A 23,869-nucleotide genomic window follows, 5' to 3' on the forward strand; every position below is an offset into this window, starting at 1 on the left:
TACTCAAGGATATCATAGATTTTGGATGGAACATAGAACATCTGACTCAAACGGTTCTAGCACTGATTACCCCACCCCCCTCCCCCCAAAAACATCCTACAACAATACTGTAGCCTTCAAGTTCAGTAAGTTTAGTTTCTCTCTGTGAGCTTTGAGTTCCAGTATGTCGAGTCACCCTGTCCAGTTATTATAGGGATGTACTCAGGAATTTAATCACTAGAATTTATATAAAAAAAGTAATACTCAAGCTTTCTCAAGAATTTCTGGCATTTTTCTGTTGCAGCGATCATAAAAAGACATTGAGGTAATGAGTAACACACAAACATCAACTCATAATCTAAATCATTTTATTAATTTAAGTTAGGTAGAGACACTAAACATTGGAACCATGTTGTGTGCTCATCTATAGAGCACTCTTTAGGAAAGTTACAAAAGAGTATTTATGTCATACTGTAACAATAACAAATGGCAAAAAAAATATGAAGAGGTAGAGATTTTAGGCTCATCACAGTCGGTGAAGAGAGGAAGCCTATTGGAATGTACTTTAAAATCATGTGTTTTGTCTTTTGCTGGCCTAAATGTAAAAATTGTGTGTGAAAAACTTGTTTAATGGTTCAGCTTTGCATACAGAAATAATAAGTGTACATTAAAAAAAAATGCATCATATTCAGATTATGACAAGATCCTCGGGTTATTGACTGTAACTGGCGATTCATAAATGATTTATAAACTTCATGATGATTCCACAATGAAACGACCAAAAGTATTTTCAGCTGCTGCGCAAGTTTAAAATTGGTCACTTAATACTAAATATAATAATCAATGACATTAGATAAAAAGCAGGCCATCTCTTCAGATTGACCGTCGCTCTGGTATATTTACTTATACAAAATACCGTAAGACTCTGTAGATTATGGAGTAAAAAAAATAAACACTCCCTTCCCATCGGCAGCTGAAAAAATAAAAGACCAGAGGTTTACCCACTTACACTTCTCATGACGTCAACAAAGAGAAATGTGTGTTTGTGTGTGGGGGGGATAATGCAAAATATTTCATCTACTGTATAACATCACATGGTGCAGAACTGGGCTCTTTCAGACACATGATCTCCAGCCTTTAAATGGATTGGGGTTGGCGTTGTGCCACATTGAACTGTGTAGATAATGTCGGCAGTGTAGAAGAAAGTAAATACAGTGCATGTCTACACACAAACAAAACAAAACCAAAAAAAGTGACAAGAATTTACTGTTTGTACAGTAACATACTGTATAGTTTCACAAAGATGCTAGATAATGCTGATGACTACATTACGTAAATAGTTAATTACTGAATAGCTCATGTATGATTTCAAAACTATTGACACAGTATATAGATGGATGGTTTGATTAAACAAACCTTTAAAAAAGACACACAACATAAAAATCAACAAATAAATCCTTAGTGTAGTACACAGCTTTCTTTGTTCCAGAGGAACAATATGGTAAACCTTTGCATCTGCCAAATGCAAGTGCACCAGTCTAAAAAAACTCAGTCTTTTCTCTTCCTTCTGCCCTCTCAGTGGTCTTATCCTCATGCGGGTTAGAAAAATACCCTTGTGGGTTAAAAAAATGGCACCCTCTAGATCCCGTTCTTGGCCTCGTTGTTGTTCATCGCCTCTTTTCTTTGAGCCAGGAAGGGGTACATACACTTGTCAGCACCAAGGAACCGGTACATGCACACGATTGCTTCAAACGGCAAAATGCTGGAAAACAAAAATGGACGCAATTAAGTTTTGACAGTTCTTGATGAAGCAAAAAGTCATGTTTTTAGGACCATTAATATTGAGCTAAATTAGTCTCAATAATAATTCACTTTAAAAAAACAATGTTCACATGGGTAGACAAATTCACATGCATTAAACTATGACTGCGTCTGAAATCGCATACTTCCATACTATATAGTATGTTAAAAACAGTATCTGAGCTGAGTAGTGTGTTCAAACTCTTAGAATTCAAAAAAACCTTATACAAGAAGTACCCGGATGACCTCCTACTTCCTGCGAGACTCTTCCTGGATCTTAACTTATGATGTACTGCGACCGAATTCATGAATGGGAGTAAAGTAACGCAACTGACATGGGTAGGTCACGTGATCAACATGACAAAATGGCGGATGAAGTTCCAAGCATACTACTTACATTCATGATTGGTATCCATGTAAACGTTCTCACTGAGAGAAACAAAGGCTTGATCCCAATTCTACCCCTTAGCCGTTCCCCTTACCCCTCGTTTTGCGCGTTCACGTAAAAGGGGTGGAAGTGTCCCAGTTCTCTAGCTTGAAGATGTAGGGTTAAGAGGAAGGCTAGATAGACCTTGAAACAGATTTTTCAAGACCACTCTCTAAACCAAGGGGTATGAAAATTTCCATGAATACACTAGCTACAACAGCAAAATGTCTAAACATGGAAGAAGTAAACATTTTTTTTTTCATTACGAAAATTCTTTACAACAAACAAGCACATGTTTTCATAAATTTAAAATGACAATCGTGTTTTACCGTCATGCTTTAAAAAAAAAAAACACTAAAGTAATAACTGCTAAATGTCATTATCTATAATCCCTAATAATAACTCCTGTATAGCAGTCCCACAACATACTTTCACATATGTCGCTCTAATCCCCTGTCAGAAAAGTCTAGTGGCTGGAAATGACCATTTTACAGTTTCTGCTATAATGTTTATGTTGTTTTCGTGTGTTTACATAGATCAATATGGCCACTGTGCAAATGCACAGTACAGTTACGATCTTATCGCCACATCATATCGTTATGATGACATGATATCGTTGCCTTTAGTGATTTCCAGAATACAAAAAAATTGCATAACTAAAATAACTATAGCAGTCACCATCTTCCATCTCATACGAAGTAAGAGCTTGTGATGACTTGATGATGTGTGCAGGTGTTGTAGTGCTGTCCCATTTCTTAGGGGTAAAATTTGAAGCTCTTCCCTTTCTCACTCTGTGACAAGGGCAAGGGATAAAAAAATTGAATTTTGATTGGACCAGAAAGAAGCTAGACTTTAACCCTTAAGCTGCGGTATTATATTTGAAAAAAATGAAACTGACTGTTTGAAAATAATCTATCCGTGTGGTTTGACAGCTATTTGAACACGTTGGACATAATGCAGAGAATGCGTACTTACAGTATGAGTGTGTCTGTGTGTGGGTAATGTGTATGAGAGAGAAAGAGAGATATGACAACAAGATGCATATACAATATGTAGAAGTTTAGCAAGTGATACAACTTACGTGGCATAGTTCAAACAGATTTTGAATGAATGTTGTGATAATGTCACATGACGGGGTCACACACCAGATGAAAAATGTCTATTAACAACTTTAGGTTTTGCACACTGGGCAGGAATATTCTATTTGTTAATACTGTTTTTGAATGTAAAACTACGCAGATGGCGATCTGTGGCACAGCTGGAATTTGAGGTCCCGACTGTCCAAAATATGTGGCAAATTTGCGGCAACTAAACAAAATAAAAAATGTGAACTCCACAAAATATTGTGACAATTGTATTAAATTAAGCAATCCCACAATCACAAATTCTTGGAGGGTTTGATATGTAAATATCTTGTGCATGTGAATTTGGCTTTATGGATGTGTTCATCGTATTTTTGACATTAATTTTCCTTGAGGCTAATTTAGCTCCATACACTCATACATACCTTTTCATAAAGTTGACCATGTATACGATGCGAGGCGTGCAGATCATGGGCTGGTCTGTCAGGATGGCCCTCATAGCCTGTTTCACACAGAACTCTGGTCTCAGCGGAGGGAGAAACGGCTCGATCTCTTTCCTGACCCGCCCAGGAGAAAGAAAGGAAGGAGAAAACACGATGATTAAGAGTGGTCTTTGTTGAGAAAAAAAAAAAGAGAAAAAAGTGCTGCGCCAGTCAGAGCGAGTCATTATTGAGTGGAAACAGATCCAGCATGCAGCGTCTATTCAAGTGGAAGGTGCTATTGTGCGTGTGAAAACCCAAGCTGACAGTGACATGAGAGGCCACAAGCAAAGCTACCCTGACTGTTGTTAAGCAATGTCTACTAGAACTAGATACTCATTGTGTCCTTCGCTCCTTTAGTGGCCGTCTGAAACCCAATCGTGACATTTGGACGGCTGCTTTCTTTTACCTTATTCTGCATCCTCTGAACATGCCCGTGTCCACCAGGTAAGGACACACCAGCGTCATCTTGATACCGTCCTTCTCCGAAGCCTGGATTTCGTGGCTCAGGGACTCATGGAAGCCGATGGCACCAAACTTGCTAGCGCAGTAATCCTAAAACCCCAAGGAGAAACAGAATTTGGTGAGGCCTACCTGAGGCACTTTTCCTGTATAACTGCATGGGAGCACCAGTGGTCTTATTTATAAAACGTTGCACAAAAAAACATTTGCGAAATTGTTTTTAAAGTGTGATTCAGAGAAAACATTTGCATATGCCAATCTTGAAAATTATCCAATTATCTTGAAATGGTGTGCTATCAGATTTCCGTCTTGTAACCAAGATACAAAACATAATATTGTAATTAACATTCAAGACATAAAATATTTAACATAAAAGATGCACAAGCTAGTATCTGTTTTTTACTGCTATAGAATGAGGAGCACAAAGAAAATAAAAGCTTCAATTAAAAAAGAGCTATCCTGCTTTAAAGAATCACTTGACATGCTATTACAACTAAGAAGAGTTTTTGAAGCGAAAGTGGATTGTTATGCAATGGCCAAGTCAATCCCTAACCTGAATCCGATTAAGCATGCAAGGGAAAACTGATGGGAAAAATGCCCCAAGAACAAGCTGGGGAAAAACCCACTGTCTGGTGATGTCTGTGTTACAGACTTCAGACTGTAATTTACTGGAAAGGATTTGCAACCAAGTATTTAAAAGTGAAAGTTTGATTTATGATTATTATTCAGTCCCATTACTTTTGGTCACTTAACTAGTGGGAGGGACACATGCAAACTGTTGTAACTCCTACAACGTTCACCGTTCACGGATGTAAATACCCTTAAATTAAAGCTTACAGTATGCAGTTAATGCACATCGTGTTTTTTATTAAATATTCCTCCCGATTTCTGTTTAACAGAGAGAAGATCTCTTCAACACATTTCTAAACGTAAAAGTTTTAATAACTCATTTTCTAATAACTAATTTATTTTATCTTTGCCATGATGACAGTAAATAATATTTTACTAGATATTTTTCAAGACACTTCTATACAGCCTAAAGTGACATTTAAAGGCTTAACTAGGTTAATTAGGTTAACTAAGCAGGTAAGGGTAATTAGACAAGTTATTGTATAACGATAGTTTGTTTTGTGTAGACTATCGAAAAAATGTATAGCTAAAAGGGCAAATAATTTTGTCCTTAAAATGGTTTTTAAAAAATGTAAAACTGCTTTTATTGTAGCCACAAAAAACAAAACAAAAAAACAAATAAGACTCTCAAGAAGAAAAAAAATACTATCAGACATACTGTGAAAATTTCCTTGCTCTGTTAAACATCATTTAGGAAATATTTAAAAAAAGAAAAAAATCAAAGGGAGCTAAAAATTTTGATATATAGATTTTGTGTAGATATATATTTGTGTAGAAATATAACTGACGAAAATGTTGAAATGCTGAGGTCTCTATTTTCATTTTAATTTGGATTTATTAGGATTATGATTGTTTATTGTAGATTTTACATCTTAAAAAAATCAAGAAGTTACAAATTTTCTCATTAATTTTTTTTTTTTAAACAAAACCAATAACAACTTGGAATAAACGGTGTAGCCAACAGAATGCGAGTAAAGTGTTCTCAACATTAGGCTATTAGAAGGTCAGTTTAATTTTGCAAAAACTTATAATTCCTAAACTATTCCCTATTTTAAAATAATCTCTCACTCTATATTGTTTATAATAAACTCGGTGTGCATACACCTCTTTTATTAGTTTTTCAAATAGTTGCAGTACTACGACTTTGCCACAAGAGCGTACATCTGCTTAGACTTTACCTGTGTCACAAATGGCACACTATACATTATGCACTCATGCACTATGTACTTATGCACTTACACACTCAACAGCATAGTACATGTATGAAGTGTCGTCCCAAATGGAGCACAATTGTTTTTTTACTAAGCAGAAATTTAAACCGCTTCCCTGATGACGTTTGACGGTTGCCAAATCAGTGAAATAAATGGCCAAACTACCAAATAATACCAGCCATGCATATAACCGCATTCACTATCGGGATGCGCTATAATCCCTCTTGTACGAGAATTTTGCTTTCACTATCCAAAATAAATAAAGTTATCCAACATGTGCGCCCAATAGCTCCGCCCTTTCCGCTACGTGAGCAAAGCCTTGGTCGTTGAGTGCGTGAAGTGTCCATCATTCCACACTTCATTTTACCAGCTGAATGAGTGCATCATCCGGGTAATTAAAGTGAACTATTTATTTTTAGAGTTTTCAATGTGAAAGCACTACTTACATTATTTATACAACAAAATGGTGTAGAATAGTGCATAAGTATGCAATTTGGGATGCAGCTTTTGTCATCCTTTCCCACCTTAAAGAGCACCTGTTTTACTCCTTTTTCAAAATTTAAGATAAGTATTTTGTGTCTCTAGAATGTGTCTGTAAAGTTTCAGCTTAAAACACCATCAGATTATTTATTATACCTTTTCAGAATATCTAAATTTTCAGCTCTGAGCGCATTGTTTAGTTGAGTGCATCGTAGCTGTATTTGTTGCCTGTGCCTTTAATGCTAGTTCTCCCTCCACGTTACCTGTCAGAGTATGTCTCTGTTTCCTTCTGCGTCAGATAAACAGCACAGTGACAGACACGAAGGCAGCAGATCTCACGTAACGTTTGAAAAATACTACAGTAAGAACTTTTCCCAATGATTTTTTGATGTGGTTGTTGAAGAGTTAATTCAAGCTTTTTTGCAATGATGAGTCACACACAATGTTGTTACAAAGTTTACACACACACAGACACACACACACAGCGTGCACGTTTAAATTTGCACTGTTTTTGCACGACAAACGTGACAGGATACACGTTAATATCCACTGCTGTATGGATATCCATTATGTTAAATGTACAAAATAAACCTGATTTAACGTCCACAAACAGGGATTGAAGCGTCTTCAATTATAATAGTACTGACATGCGGCTGCGGTGATGAATTTCATAGATTTTTCCATCTGTACTTTATTACAAACATGCACTGTTTTAACAACGTTTTAAAGTAGTAATACTAATTCTTGCACACATTTGATGATGATTGAGGATCTCAGTGAGCCGAAAATATCTTTTAATCCCAGTTGTTTTGCGCATGTCCTGGATTGTTGATATGATTATAAGCGTTACTACAGAGACATGTTAATATGTGTTTGTCCTACACCACATTGCAGTGAACCTCAAAATGGTAGTGATTTGGATCCTATTTTAATGTCAGGAAATAAAAAAAGAGACTTATTGTTTTTATATCACCCCAATATGACTGTGGACACTATACCTACACACAGTTCTGTCCAAACAGCTAAAAAAAAGGGGTTTTAGGTGCCCTTTGAAGACATTATGACATTGCTGTGGATTTCAGCGTACACACACGAAGATCAAATCTGAGTTGATGCACATTTTATAAATGAGGCCCCAGGATCTATGGTTTCATTAGCATTCTTCTACTGCATGTCCTGTATGAACTACAGGTAGAGCGGCGGTGGAGGGTTTTGATGTGGTTGGCGGTGGACGGGATCTTCCGAATGGAGTGGGCAAACACAGATGCGTTTAGATAAACACTCTAGAATAAAGGGGCTCGCAACGGCTTGAGTCACTCTAATAATGCAAACCATAAAACGTTGTATTCAAGGAAACATAATAGGTCAGACAGTGTGACTGGGCTTCTGGAAGCCTTTTGAAGTGAGAGTAAAGATGAGGGCTTGTAAAACAGAAGTGCACGTACAGCTAACAAAACAAAAAAGGTAACGTTTCCCCCAAAAGGGCTGCTGGGAAAATGACACCACTTTGGCTGGCGGTGAAAGAAGAGGACTGTACTTGTGCTTTATTCAAAACTCTGAGAGATCCCGCATATAGATGGGCTTTTTAGCAGTGATGGACTGGAAGTTTTTTGTTTTGTTTTTTACTTTAAAAGGTATATTTATCAGTATTTTGATTGAAGAGCATTTACTGTAGAAAACTTTAGTTACATTTTATTTTAAGATACAATTCTTGCTATTATTAAACCCTTAATTATGAATTTTGCCTTAAACTCTTACAGCAATAGCTTTAAAAATCATGATTAACTCACTCTTTACATTTATGTTCCAAACCTTTACTCATTTCTTTTGTTGAACACAAAAGATTACATTTTGATTAAGTAAAGTTAAAGGAAACAGTTAATAGTATGGATCTCAATGGTTACAGGTTTTCAGCCTCTCCAAAATATTTTATTTTATGTTCAACAGAAAAAAGCAACTCTAAAAGGTTTGGAGCCACGTGAGCAAATTAATTTCTTTTTCGGGTGAACTATCCCTTTAATTTGCTGGTTGTTAATATTTAATAATGTAGTAGTTAGGTATTAGGTAGGATTAGGCATGTAGAATAAAATAATTTAGAATATGTACTAATAAATAGCCAATATCATAATAATAGGCAAGTAATAAGCCACTAATTAATAGTGAGAAACCTTGACTTCACCACACTTTTATTCACCTTTCACTTGTTCAAAACTTACAGTATTTAAGTTTCTTTATTCTGTTAAACACAAAATGATGATATTTTGAAAAAATGCTGGTATCTGACACCCGTAGTAATAATGTTTCTATAATGGAGGTTTATAGGTCCCAGCAATCAGCAGTTTTTAAAACGTATATTTATTTTGTTCAACATATGAAAAAAAAAAAAATCCAAGGTTTAAAACCAGATGAGGGAGAATAAATGATGGTATTTTGGGTTACTGTCTATTTATGAACTTGAACATTGTACAATTCTAATGCCAAATTTTTGGATTTATCATTGTAAGCGAAAATCATACTTGGAGATATGCTATAGCACATAATAGATAGTATGACTACATAGTTCAATATGAAAACTTATCACATTATATGTTATTTCGTTATTGCATTGTCTGTTTGTATTGGTCATCTGTTGTATTAGTCAACACACAATTACACAAGTATTGTCTTTATTATTTTTTATTTTCTTTGTTACATGGTATATTTAGTTAGTTTCACTTGTTTGGATACTTGAATTATTATAAATTATCATTACGGTTATCAGTGTATGACAACGTTTGGTAATAAAAAACATTTTTTCTTGAAACTCAAGTGGGAATCAAGTACACTGTAAAAAAGCTTGGTTCCACTCAATCAATTGGTTTTGGGACAACATTACAAATTTAAGTGGATTGAACATAAAACAACTAAGTTGTCTCATAAAAATTCTTTTTACACAAGAATTTCAGCTGTTTTAGCTCATTTTCAATAAGTAGTTTGAAAAAAAAAACTGCAAAAATATTTTTTGAGTGTACGTTTGTACATTAAAAGGGATAGTTCACCCCAACTTTAAATTTTTTTACTCACCCTTGTCAAAAACCTGTTTAAATTTTTCTTCTGTTGAACACAAAAGATGATATTTTGAAGAAAGCTGGATACCTGTAACCATTGACTTCCATAGAGTTTTTTTTTTCCACTATTGAGGGTAGTGGTTACAGGTTTACATCATTTTCAAACTATTCATTTGAGTTCAACAGAAAAAAGAAATTCATAAAGGTTTGGCACCATTTAAGAGGCAGTAAATTGTGATGTTACACTTTTTGGTAGGCTATTCCATTAACCCAAGCAAAATAAAAAAGGCTTTTGTACCCATTTTTTGTGTATCTGGTCTTTTACAAGTTATTTTTTTATCAAAATATTGATTTGTGTCCAGTGCTTCCCATACATAGACTTTACTTGGGCGGGCCACCCAGGTATATTAACGGCAGCCTAAATTTTGTGACCTGTCTTTTGTACTATAATTAACATCACTTTACAGTTTTTATATCCGCCCAATATAAACAAACATCCGCAATCGATTATGCAGTGGAAAATCTTCTCTCGTTTACCTGTTGCGTACTGTGTGCACAAGACCTGTTAACACTTCCACAGACAGTCTTAAGTGCCCTGCAGATTCACAGAGACGTGCCATTTTGGGTCTTAAAAATGTTTTTCGGCCAAGGTTTTCTAAATCTGGGATTTAACTTTGCTTTTGTCTTCTATAGCTCATATGCATTTTTGCATGACCTTTTAACTTAAGGCTACATTCGCTTTGCTTCGCAGCTAATTGCATTAAATAATTCAAAGAAAAACTTTGCTATATACTCGACAAAGAGGATAAAATGACTGGTATAAACTAGCTGCAAAATATATGTACACCATTAGTAATGGTTAATCAACGTGTTTGTCTCATTAAAATAATCTACAGGTTTTAATCATGTAATTGTGATCATTTTTAGAAATACTGTCTGCTATTCCTTTTTCTGTGATGTATTTCTCATTTGCTGATTATTTTATTAATTAGATGATGTTAATATATCACATAGGCTATACATATCTAAAATGCTTTGGCATTCTAGTTTGCTTTGACCTTGGAAGAGAGAGATAAGCAGATTTTACCTATCAGTGTGTGCACAGGGCTCCTAAATAGCATAAAATTAAGAGAAATAGTGGATTTCTTTTTTTATTTCAACATATTATGTCTTTTTTTACTTTAACCCATTGAAAAGAAACCGTGTATAACAGTGTCATAATAAACACAAGTATTGTTAAAAATTAGATTATGTTTTGTTTGTTGCATATAGTTACTATTTATGTGATGTAAGTAAATGGTGTGTTTCAATCCAGCGACCACCGCAAGTATATTTTAAACCTGTTGGAAGCACTGGTGTACCTCATCCACCACTGCTTTTTAGGCTGCTCCACAAAACAGGTTTAATTATGAAAATAGTCTGCAGCAGGTAGACCCAAAGAAACCTCAGAGCAACTCTCAATGTTAGCGTGCTCCTTAATTGGCATGAAGCACTCGGCGTGCTGTGTGCCGTGCTGAATTTCCATGCCCAGGCGAGCCAATGTGCTGAGACTCTCTAAACACGCTCTCTTTTTTATTTCAGACTGCCAATAGATTTATGCGATGGATGCAATGTACTAACCTCCACACCAGCTGTGCTGAAAAGGCCCAGTGAACTGGCAACGGTCACAATATGGCCATGGTTCATCTCTAGCATCTTGGGAAGAAATGCCTTGGTGGTCTGGAAGAGGAAGAGAGAGGGAAAAAGAAGGGGGGTGGGGAGAAATAAAGACAGTTATTTTGCTGTTGCTGTTCATCTCTGCCAAAGCCCTTTGATCCGTTCTTTTTTTTTTCCTCCTTCTCCTCCCCAACTAATAAGTCACTGAGACTAAACACTCATCCTGCTGGGGGAGTTTAGAAACACAATTCCATTACAGTCTTAAAGGCCATTTACAGGGAGCTTGCGTTCCCCGTGCACTTAAGAGATTAATTTATGTACGCCTCGATTTGTTTTGGTAGTACTAGTTTTTAACAGAGTTTTCATTTCTGCCATGGAGGTTTAACTTGGACGGTAAGCGAACTACTTTAATGGGTGAATTATTGCACAGAACCTCGGGGTGGTTTCATATTAGTCTGAAATGGCTTATTAAAGTGGTGAAAAGACCACTTGCGAGTTAACAACAAGTGGTTTGTCTGTGGTTTCCTCTTTTCCCACAATGAGTTGGTCCCAAGAGTGGAATCTCAGTATCAAGAGCACAAAGCCGGAGCGGCGTACTCACTCACCACTGTCACCACAATATGGCTCATGACCACAACAACACCGCACTGGGTCAACAAAGACTGGAAACAAACACCACCTTTTTAGCCTGGATCATGCATTAGCATTGGAATGGTTAAAGAAACAGCTCATCCAAAAATAATTTACCAAATTACTAAATCGTAAAAAAAACAATTGCAAGTACAAAGTGCTCAGCATAAAGAAGTACACCCCTTTCTCACAAATCTATATTTTAAATTCATATTTCTTTAATAGAAAGCAATACAATATTATTTTTGTGCATATGCATTAGATTAGTCAGTACTGATGCCAAATCTGGAGCTTATCTAGCAAAATAACTTATGATCTAAAAACTAGTTTTAAAAAGAGGGGAAAACAATCAAGATGCAAAAAACATTTTAAAAATGTGTAAAAACTTTGTAGGTTGTATTTTTTATTTATTTATTTATTTGTTTGCAAAATTTTGCTTAAATTTAATTGAATTATCTTAAAAAAAATTTTAAATATATTTGGTGACTAAAATATTATTGAATAAATATATTTGTTTAATAGATCTGTTTTGTTTAAATGCACTTAAATGCATAGTATCATGAGCAGAGTTCACTGATATGTATACCCCAAGTGCCCAAACATGACATATTTGAAATAAAGCAGAAAGCACACATAAATTATGAGACTTGTATAATGAGCACAGCACTGTGAATGTAAATGTGCACACTATACTGACACTGAGGAGAAGAAACTGTAATAAAATGTATTATTTTTGTTTTATGCATGGTCAAATGTAGTCTAATAGCTTGATACTATTCCGAATTGAATTACCAAAGGCATGTGGTCTGATTTGAGGATTTTGTTTTCTGCAATTTTCTGGACTTTTTGGGACCATTGCTGTCTTTGGAAGATGAGGAAGACTGTGTTTCAAAGATGAATGAAGATCTCGGATTGGAGCGAAATGAGGGTAAGTAATACATAACATCATTTTCATTTTTGGGTGAACTAACCCTTTAAAACATAGATAATGAATCCATTTACTCGGCTTATACTAACTGAAGGCTGATGGACTACATTTGTTAATTTTATTAATCTGCTTTGTCATCCTGCCTGCCTGTTATTGACATTTTTTCCATGCAATGAATCAGTGTCATCTTCCACTTTTCCCTGATCCTAGCTGGACAAAAGACAAAGAAACACCCTTCACACAAGTAAGCTTCATCTTCTATTCTCTTCAGACCCAGGGGAAGTGATGGGGTGGACACAATAATGATGAAAAACATGACCGGTGTCACCCGTTTACTGCTCTCTAAGAGATGACTTGCGGCACAGAACAGCCTGTAGCTTTATAGTCAATCCTCAATGAAACACGAAACATGCTATGAAAAAGAAAAAAGCATGTTAGAGCCAAGATCAACAGAGCCCCTTCCAGAGGCTTTTCAATGATATCACCATTTATAAACAAGCTCAGTAAAAATGGACCATGGCCATGCTTGAGAATGGTACCATCTTGTACGGTACTGTACACATTTCACATTTTTGCCAACTTTCTTAACACACCATTTTGACATGCTAAAGTATTGCACTGGAATCTCTCAAATTCACGATCACTGACTTCAGTCTCATGAGACAGGCCAGTCGTGCATTGGAGTGCTGAAGTCCACATGCTACGCATTTAATCCCTAATGTTAAGAGTAAACTGTGTATTTTTCCAGGGCATTAAGTGTAAAATTGCTCTTAATATTCCCCTTATTTTTGGGGGGTTCCTTTAAGGGAGAAGACTTGGACGAGTTTGAAGCTGTGCTTGTGCCTTGCATGCCAAACTCATGGTAAGTATGCGTGCAAATGAAGCATTAGGATAGATTGGGCTTGTAGTAAACATATGCCAACATCTTCCAATTACTGCAATACACAATATTAAACTTTCATTTTGAGCGTTTGGGCAAGGTGCTGCTGCCACTGAGATGGATTATACTACCATCATACTAGACAGAAAGCAATGATTCAGGCAATTAAAAGTCTGGTAGGTTTGGCGTAGCCTTCGCTTGATTGCACACCCTTCACTGTCCCCTGATACAGACCCTGGTGCACAACTCTTAATGAAAAAAATTAACGACATGTCGTGGCAACACATACCTTTAGATCTTTGATTGGTCAACTTGGTAGTGGTGATGAGTGTGGGCTGGGCTGAGATCCATTTTAGTGTTTAATTCGGACCTCTGAATGGATAAATTGATTTTGAGTTTACGTTATGATTAAACTTGTTGAGCGTTTGCCGGGTCACACCTGTTTTCCCTGAATAAGTGTGAGTTTTAGCTACTTTTCTGCACATGCAAAGAACCTAAACACAGTGGAGCATACATACCCCACTACCTACTATCAATTTCGTAAGTGTCAGAGGTATAAAAGCTTACAACAGTGTCAGGTACATGCAAGGCACATTATGCTAGTGGGGTACGGAAATCACTCAACGCTAAAGTACAAATCTTGCTTAATCTGAGCCATTAATTAAGCGAAATGAAAGACAGACATTCATTACAATTAGAAAATGACATCATGTAAGTTACAAAATACATTTACTTTGAATTAGTAAGTACTAGGGCTGGGCAATATGGAAAAAATGCAGTCTCGATAATTAATTTCCATATTAAACAATAAAGATATATATTTCAATAGAAGTTGTTAATGCTTCCAGATTTAAAAGAGTACCCTAAAAATGACTGAAGCCACAAAAATTAGAGGGTCTATTAAACGGCATAACATATTTTCTTCCGTTAAATTTTTGGTGGTCGAAAATTCAATACATCTGTAATATTATGATGACCCTTTATTTGTCACAACACTGTTACATGCAGTGAAATTGGACTAACATTGATTACCCATTTGCCAATATCAACCCTAATATCACCAATTAAACCTAACCATAATCATGTCTAGCTACTTCCCTACTGTTGAATTTGACCAGTCAGGCTCCTAAGCTAGTAACGTCGGGCTTGATTTTGGTCAAGTAGCAGGGCTTTACCAAAATCAAACCTAACATAACCAGTTCAGGCCATTGACCATTAGTCTATGACCTCCAATAACCTCTGAACTTCCACAAACGAGTAGAAATGGCTAAGAATCTTTGTAAAAGCCCAATCTGCTTCGGAATGAGGGGGCTGCCACTGATGTGGGCATGCCCTTGCTGACCTCTCAGACACAAAATGTGTGAAACCGAACAGAAGTTCATGTCTTAATTCATAGCTTCCGTAATTGCTTCTCAGCGCCTGAGTTTACGCTAAATTAACTTCCAACAGCAGAAAGCTTCCTTGGCCCTTGCAGTGGTTCTATGCCTGTTGTGCTCTCTAATTGATACAAGCTCAAGTGCATCGCTCCTCACAAAGCTCTTCACAGCTGCCGTGTCAGCCTGGATTAGTGATAATGTTTGACCAATAGGAATATGCACAAATATTGTTGCACAGAAAAGCCCAGATGGCCGTTAATTAGAAGAAAATGGACCGACCCGAAAATTGTAGCAAAGCATTGGCCAGATTGATGTACAGCCCTCAGACTCTAATGCCTGTAGAAAATGAAGCGAGGGCTAATTGATACACTGTTACTGTAATGCCAATGTCTCATTAAAATGTGGCGCGAGATCTGCGGAATCAGTTCGAAAGCCACAGTCAAAATGAACCCTTCGACCTTACTCAAATCAAGCCATAGTGGGAGTTCTGCAAAATATGAGCAGCCCCAAGGCAAATAATGGCTACAGGTGCATTGGCCTTCATCAAGACCATCTAAAACTACTCAAGTAAGACCCTTCTGCCTGGCTGCTTCCTTTCTCCTGGTCTAGCAGGAATGCAGGCTGGAGAACTTGGCTCATGTCGTTTGGCATCTTGTCAAGCTGATCCCTAGACAAGAAAGCAATTGTCACATAAGTGGGTCAGGCAGCAGCTCCCCATTACCAGCAAGCTTGTGTACAAGACTCTCTTTCCCTTGATGCTTTTCTCTTGGGACAGGCCTGAGTCTTTCGCTTCAGCCACGCTCACTTAGCAACTAGGAGGCTTTCACAGACACCACTGTGCCCAGGTGTGGAATGCACCTCTCACGTATCGCCTATTATGGGGTCAACATCAGAGAGAAAGGAAGAAGCTTATTCTGTTCGGCTCTCTTAAATCTGACAAGGCATTAAATCTGGATATTTGCATTACTTAAACTTCTACCTCGCCAAGTACCAGTCAGTCCTCCACAGTGCTGCTCCTACCAGCTATTTTAAAAAGCCTCTGATAGGGCTCAGTGGTGAGGTCCTGGGACTCAATTGCAGCTGTAAGAGTGGATGGAGCACAGACAGCCTGGAAGAGAACTGCTCTGAGATAATGGCCTCACTTCCTATTGGCTCCTCCACTTTTGTTACATTCCCACCATGCTTTCCAACAAAATAAAGATGATGTCCATCTGGAGTTTGCCCTTTCTCGCCTTAAGAGTTACGAAACACGGCAAAGCGTTGAAATGAAGGCGCTGAACCGGCTGCCAGGTCATGTTTGAGACTCTTTAAGAGGATGACATCGACCTGTTGTGAAGACAAGCTTAAGAAACTTCCCTGTGGCCAAAGGAATGAGATCAAGATTTGAAAGGAGGCGGCTTAAATTCTCATACCATTAATAGATCTGAAATGTATTAAAGCAAAAATGCAGAACAGCTTTTTTAATTTATATTCTGTCAAGCTATGAGTAAGAAATTGAAAAGCGAATGTCATATTTTTGCATATTTTAGACAGCTTTAAGAAGGCTTGAAGAGCTTTCCCATCTTTGTTGCAGCATATCTAAAAGTAGTAGTAGAGCTGTAATCGGGCCATAAAAATTAGGCCCGATAGGGCCCGAGCCCGACAGAATTCGGCTTCTTTTCACAATCTGGCATTAGGATGACTGCTGAATATTAAAATAATAGCCTAATGCCAACATTAGCCTGTATACCCTGTCTACATTATGATTTTATGGTTTAATTACTATTTGTTTATAATTTTAAAAACCCTTTACTCGCCAAGATTAGGCTAAGTTTTTTTTTTTTTTTTGTAGAGGAATATTATTTATTCCACTGTAAATGGCTTTAGTGCAGTCCTACACTCAGGATGGTGCATCCGGCAGCACTAAACACCATTTCACAGCTGCTGCTACAGGCCGGGATATTTCTGAACTGGCTAATTTTGCAACTTTTGGGTAGGATTGTTTGTTCATCTTTTACCAACCAAGAACATCCAATTCATTTTCCATGACAACGGTTTCAATGTAATGAGTGTCCTCGTCATCTTCCCTGTCAGCTTGCTGTGCTGTTTAGCGCTCAATCGTAATACGCAGTATATGAGTGACTGCCGAAATTTGTTCTTTTTGACATTTCCGTCATCATTTGTTTCACCTTTGCAGGGGGGATTTTAATGTTGTAACAAACGATTTAATTACTTTCTCGCACTAATCGAAATGCATTACATGACTGTTCCGGCCCGACCCAACCCCGTCTAAAATGATAGAAATTAACTGTATTAACTGTATTTCTTTTATTATTCACTCTCCACTGTTGGAAACTGGTAGAACTTCAATAATATTTTAATTTGACCTGTTTAAGTCAATTGGTACGGGTTGCCAACATTCTTTAAAATATCATATTATGTGTTCAACAGATAAAATAAACCAATAATGTTTTGGAACCACGCATGTGAGTTGTAAGTTCACCAAAAAATTTCAATTCTGCCAGCATTCACTCTGCTGTTTGGAACCACACTGGTTCCAAACACAAAATATGATATTTTGAACAATGTTGGAAACTGGTAACTATTAGCATCCATATTAAGAAAAACAACTACCAAAGAAGTCAATGGCTATTAGTTTCCAAAGTTTTTCAAAAGATCTTCTTTTGTGTTCAACAAAAGTGTAACAAGTGAGGATGACTAAATGATGACAGAAATTTCATTTTTACGTTAGGAACAAAAAATCTATTCTAGAGTGCAAAAAATTAAGCCAAATATTTAAAACATGAAAAAATATTAAACAAATACATTAGAATTATATAAAAAAAATTTAAAAGCCACAAAAAATTTCTTTATTTGAATAAATTACTAAATTAATTCTGAAATAATACATCTTTTTTAAAGTATGAATAGCTAAAAAAAAAGAATTTAATGTAAATAAATGAATGAATAAATCAACATTTAAACCATTTAAGGGGAAATTTGTTCCAGAATATATAATATTAACCAACTTATTGCCCCAGTGGAAAATGGCCTATAAATTTAAGTGACAGTGTTGAGCTCCATATTTACAAAAACAGCATCTTTTTTAGAATAAAAGCATGCCAAAACAAAATTACTAGTAAACACAAAAGAGAAGGAAAAAGGGAAGTCTTGCAATGTTGCAAACCACATGCAGGCAGCAACCAATTAAGACAACATGTTTGTGTAAGAGAGAAAAAGGAAAAGCAGTGTTGGTGCATTTCTATTCAGCTGGCTTGTGGCTTTAATGACCACATCCTCCACTCTGTATTCCTTCCCTGTCCTTAATGATTAAGCTCTGCTTTCATCTTAAACCCCCACAAGAAACCATGCGCAGCATAAAGCTTAAGCAAACACAACCAAAACCTTAATGAGAATCCCAACTCCACCACTGACAAGTGCATCTGCTACGCAGCACAACTACATAACTTCTAAGTACAAAATAAACCAACACAACACACACACACACACAAATTGATAGCAAAGAACATGTTGTTGCACTTAATCTCAGTTTGTCTCCAAGCATTTTCATGCTTCATTAGAAGAACTTCCAGGATTTAGGATGTGCTCATTCACACAGATGCCAATATGCACACACACACACACACACACACAAAAAAAAGAAAAAAGCCTTCCCATTGCAATGCAGTTTCTTGACACCCCAAGGCTATCAAAAAACATTTAGTCAAAATAAAAAGAACATTAGTATATTTATGTTCCAGGTGGTCTAGAATGATGTCAACTCACACCTCTCCAAAAACATTAAATATCATGTCGTTCTAATCATTACAATGCTAGGATATCCAACAGAGAGACACACACACAAATAAAACAATCCACCACAATGTGACTTAGAACAACCAGCCCCATATCACGCCACAAGGTGGTCTTAGTAAGACAATGCAAACTACAGACAGGCCCCTTTACGCATTTACTGGCAAGAGGTTAATTAGTGAGGCCAAGTGAGAATAGACTCGTCCAAATGGTACTTCCCCAGGCAGGATGTGCTCTTCAATGGGCTTTAAATTAACAAACCAAGCCAGAGCAGATTGTTCCTGGTGATCTTTCTAAAACCCCCTGCTGGAGTTGTCTTACTCAGAGCTTGTTTTCATCCACAGATTGAAGAGCTTTGGAGAGGACTCTGTTGAATCGACAGGGGGCATGTTAATAAATCCTCCCTGAGTGAAAGTATGGTTTTAAAATCTGTTCTGATGTTATAACTCGAAACTGATAGTCAGAAAGAGTAATCTGATCTAAGATCAGCTCCTGTACGCAGACATCTTTACAGAACACACACCAGATTTTCATAATCTCATAGCCTGTGGATGTCTACTTTAGCAGTACATCCAGAATGAGCCATAAATATTAATACAGGCCGCTGCAATCTAAGGAAAGAATGAGAACAAATGGATGTCACTGACTTCTTAAAGGGACAGTTCACCCAAAAATAAACATTTACTCACTATTTTCTAACCTTCAAGTGGTTCCAACCCCTTTATATGTTTCTTTATTCTGTTGAACACTAAACCATAGTAAGCAAAACTAATACTTTGGAAGTCAGTGGTTTTGAGCTTTCTTCAAAATATATATTTTTTGTGTTTAACATAAGAAAGAAACTTACTTAAGAACAAGTAAAAGGTGACTGAATAATAACAGAATTAGAATTTTCGGGTGAACTGTACTTTTAAAAAAAAGACCAGACAGTCAGGACGTGTGTGATTACATGAGGAATATGCAACACTTTTTTTAGAGAGTTTTAAGGGAGGGAAAAAAGGGGATGGGATGGGGGGGGGGGGGGGGTCTCATCTTAGACGACAGACACATTTGTTTGGACTCAATGACACCAGACGGATTTAACGACTGGACTTCTAAGTGGTTGATGTAATTGAAATTCAAAGAATAAACAGTGATTTTTAACATACCATGAGTCCACATTTCAAACTTCACTCTGGAGTATTATTATGAACATGCATGGAGGAAAAGAGGTTTGCTTTCCAACTTGGCCCAAGCACAAATACCAGAGCAGAGAAATGAGTATGTGCTGAACAGATGGGTGCATGGATAGTGGCATCATGTGATATAGTACAAACACTAAAAGAGAGCATTCCACTGAGTATTCCCAGCTGTACGCTGCCTTTATGATGCACGTTGGCTTTCCATGATGATTGGATCAGCTTTTAGTAGTGATAAAGTAAAAAGAGGCTCACCCAGAAGTGCGCGTGGCAGTTCACCACCATGGTCCTCTCGATCAGCTCATCGGGACACTCTAGCAGATGGTGGCCGGACACAACACCAGCGTTGTTGATCAACAAGTCCACTTCACCAACCTCCTTACGCACTTTCTCTGCTGTCGAGTACACACTCTCCCTCTTTCCCACATCAAGCACGTATGTATACACCTGCGGCTGAAACGGAGGAACCTCTTCCACACCACCAACAGCTCCTTTGGGAAGCAAAAATTAAAACTCACCAAACGTTCTTGTGCACCTCAGTTTACTTTACATCAAGTGTAAACATCTGCCAAAAAGCAAATCTATTTTGCAAAAATGCTTACATAACCTAATTAATTCCAAAAAAGGGTATGACTGTAGCCTGATAACTGGTAGTTTATATGTTTTACCAATAGATGGCACTAAATAGTATGTCTCCAATGAATATCACTTAAAAATTAAGGTCTGTTTAACAAAAAGGTGTCATTTAAGTACAGTTACTTATTTAAATGTTTTCACAACAATAAATTGTCAAGCAAATAACAGCATTTCGAGATTTTGTACTTGAGTATTACTACTTAATGACAATCAGGATAATAACCTATATAATAAACAAGTATTAACAAAAAATAAGCATCATATTATACAAAAAATGTAAACTAAAATTGATAATATGTAATTATATTATTATTTTACATATTATCTACAATAGGAAATGAATACAAATTTAATATTTTATTTAAATTATAAATAATATATAACAAATGAATATACACATTTGTGCATATTAAATTGAAAATTAATATATATTTTTTTGCTTCAGTCATAGGATTTTTAAGTTATTATTAAGAGAATATGATCTATCTATCTATCTATCTATCTATCTATCTATCTATCTATCTATCTATATATATATATATATATATATATATATATATATATATATATATATATATATATACTTTCAAACATTTAAAAACGTTTACAAACATTACAAACATTTACATTCGTGTTCAAAACGTTGTCATTTACACTTATTTAGGTCAAATAAGAAATGTACCCTCTTTTGACATCGGGTTGTCCTGCTCTCTGTAGATCTGTCGCACCATCTCCGCAGTCTCCTCATTGCTGTGGCTGTTGATGTCCCACAGCACCAGTGTAGCCCGGCGCCGGGCGAACTCCTTGGCGAAGAGCCGCCCGAGCCCTCCGCCCGCCCCGGTGATCACGCACACCTGTCCCGCTACGCTCTTCTCCTTCGGCCGTATCAGCCACTTGAATCCGGCCATCACGATGGCCCAGCAAACTTTGAGCATGACCAAGAAAAACTCCACGAAGATGTTCATCACCATGTTTAATGCCGTGCCGTGACTCGTTTTAGAAAAAGGTCTCAAAATGTCAAGTTACACCTAAATGACTAAACAACCTGAGTTCTGCTGATGTGCTCCGAACATAAGCGTTTAATTTTTTATTTATCTATCTGTCAATGTTGTGGGGTGAACATACAGGTAACCCCAACTGTCATACGACTACTAACACACATAAACCGCATAAACCTGTCAACAATATAACACATTAAACTTTTAGAATACAAGCATCACAAATAAAACTGTAAGTGGCTCTAAATAAAGCCGCGTCGTCCCCCTGCGAATGCCCGTATGAATGCTGTGATGTCCCGGCACGGATGCGCACGAGAGCTGCCGGTGCGCCGCTGATCTATGAGAGGTTGATCTCTTCACAACCGCTGCTGCTGCTCGCGCTCTATTTAAACCAGCCCCTCTCCACAGGACCCCACAGAGTGATTGGCCCAGATGCCTGATTGAAATTTACATCTACTTACGTAGGTCATCCGTGGACGTTTGAGGAAACAAAATAGGTGCGTGATGACCACACTGACTAATAAATAGTTGCGTTTGTATCTTCAGTGTTTTTTGGCTGATAGGCTATGCGTATTAGAGGATATAGTAGCCTATTTTGTTTTTCTTGGAGTTTTTTATGGCCAAATATTTTTTTTATCTGTACCAGCAGCTGCAGCTAAGAACTGTGATGTTATAGGAGCCCATTTCTATGTAAAAGAAAATCAGTAGACAATACAGGTGTAGGCTAAGGCTAGCCTACACTCTCAAAAGTACAGGTGTATGAAGGGTGCCAGGAGGTAGCCTGTAGCCAACCAAACAAAACGTTTTGGTGTCCCAAAGAACCTCTGCAATAAAGAACAATTTTAGCTTAAGAGCTTCTACTGTAAATAATCTGATACTTTGATCATGTAGCCATTTTCTGATGTTAAAGGTTCTGCATGTAAGCACTGATGCCAAACTGTCCACAAAGAACCTTCATATTTAAAAGTGTAAAGGTTCCAGAAGAGAGAAGGTTTAAGTTCTTCTCAAGAACTTTTTTTTTCTTTTTCTTGACTTTTTTTCCTTACATTTTATTCTTGAGCCAACACTTGAAGGCTACCAGAGGGCATTCAAAGTTTTTACTTCTGTATTATTTGAGTATAAAGTTAAAATGCAACAAAGATATTTTAAAATGACATTAAAATACAACAATGAATTAAAGTTGGTTTTTCTAACTATAAAGAAAGGTTCCAAAGAGGTTTTCACAGTGATGCATCAAAATAATATTTTCCTTTAGTAAAAATGTTTTCAAAGAACCATTCTTTAAGAAAAATAACTTTTTCTTAAGAATATTTTTCAACTGTAAATAACTGTTCGTAGAATGAAATATGTCCATGGATGTTAAAAAAAATTCATGGAACATTTAACATATTTTTTATAATGTGCAAAAGTTGTTAATCCAGTTCAATAGTTAAGTTAATATGAATATGAAAGTGAGCGAATCTGAGAAATGAGTGAACAGACTGTTATTTATGTTTTCATTTAATTATTTTATTCAGAAAGAAATGTAAAAAAGCACGAAGCATTTTTAGAATAGAAATATTAAGGTTATCCTGAAACCAATTCAAATATGAACGAAGTGAACCATAAAACATGCAGTGAATGCTTTGCATATCTGTATGCAATGCAAATGAAGTTTATTCTGAAAGTGAAAAACTTTATTTGACAAAACAGTATTCACAGATGTTAGGAGAAAACAGTCACTGTTGGCTGGGTTCTTTAAGAATGGATCTGGGCTTTTAAAGACATCCTTCAGAATACTTGCCTGATAGCTCAGTAATAAACTGCACTGTCTTCACTGCCCTCTGCAGTTCATTCTGTTCAGACAGATTTTCCGGCAGTTAGTATTGCTTTCAGTGGCACATTTGTAGAGCTTTGCCTAAATCAGTAGTTCTTCTGTAGTCAATGCAATTTATAAGCTACAGTACAGACGGAAAACAGTTTTAACTGTCTCCTTAGCAGATCAATAGATGTGAATGGGTGTGTAATCACTGGGGTCTTGTTAACGTTCGAGAAGAATTTATTGTCTTGGTAATTGGCACCTGGCTGCTAATGTTCATGTCCAACCTCCCTACAGAAAAACATTTAATTCACAATCCACATTCTCTATTGCAGATCAAATGAACGTGCTGCTGTGTTGTAAACACTGATTCCTCTGACAGTCTAAAGCAGAATCACTG

The 23,869-nt window shown here is 36.7% G+C and overlaps 1 protein-coding gene across 1 annotated transcript; it reads right to left on the bottom strand.

Annotated features, from left to right (window-relative positions):
* Positions 1-330: 330 nt before the first annotated feature.
* Positions 331-21,994, bottom strand: rdh10a (retinol dehydrogenase 10a). The gene is made up of 6 exons (NM_001080583.2): positions 21,356-21,994; positions 20,293-20,528; positions 11,218-11,316; positions 4,177-4,322; positions 3,714-3,845; positions 331-1,741 (listed from the first exon to the last, which is right to left on the bottom strand). Exons 1-6 carry the CDS (start codon positions 21,636-21,638, stop codon positions 1,618-1,620), a joined length of 1,020 nt encoding a protein of 339 aa, NP_001074052.2. The 5' UTR covers positions 21,639-21,994; the 3' UTR covers positions 331-1,617.
* Between the last annotated feature and the right edge of the window lie 1,875 nt (positions 21,995-23,869).

Source organism: Danio rerio, chromosome 24 (assembly GCF_049306965.1).
Source record: "Danio rerio strain Tuebingen ecotype United States chromosome 24, GRCz12tu, whole genome shotgun sequence".
NCBI lineage: Eukaryota > Metazoa > Chordata > Actinopteri > Cypriniformes > Danionidae > Danio > Danio rerio.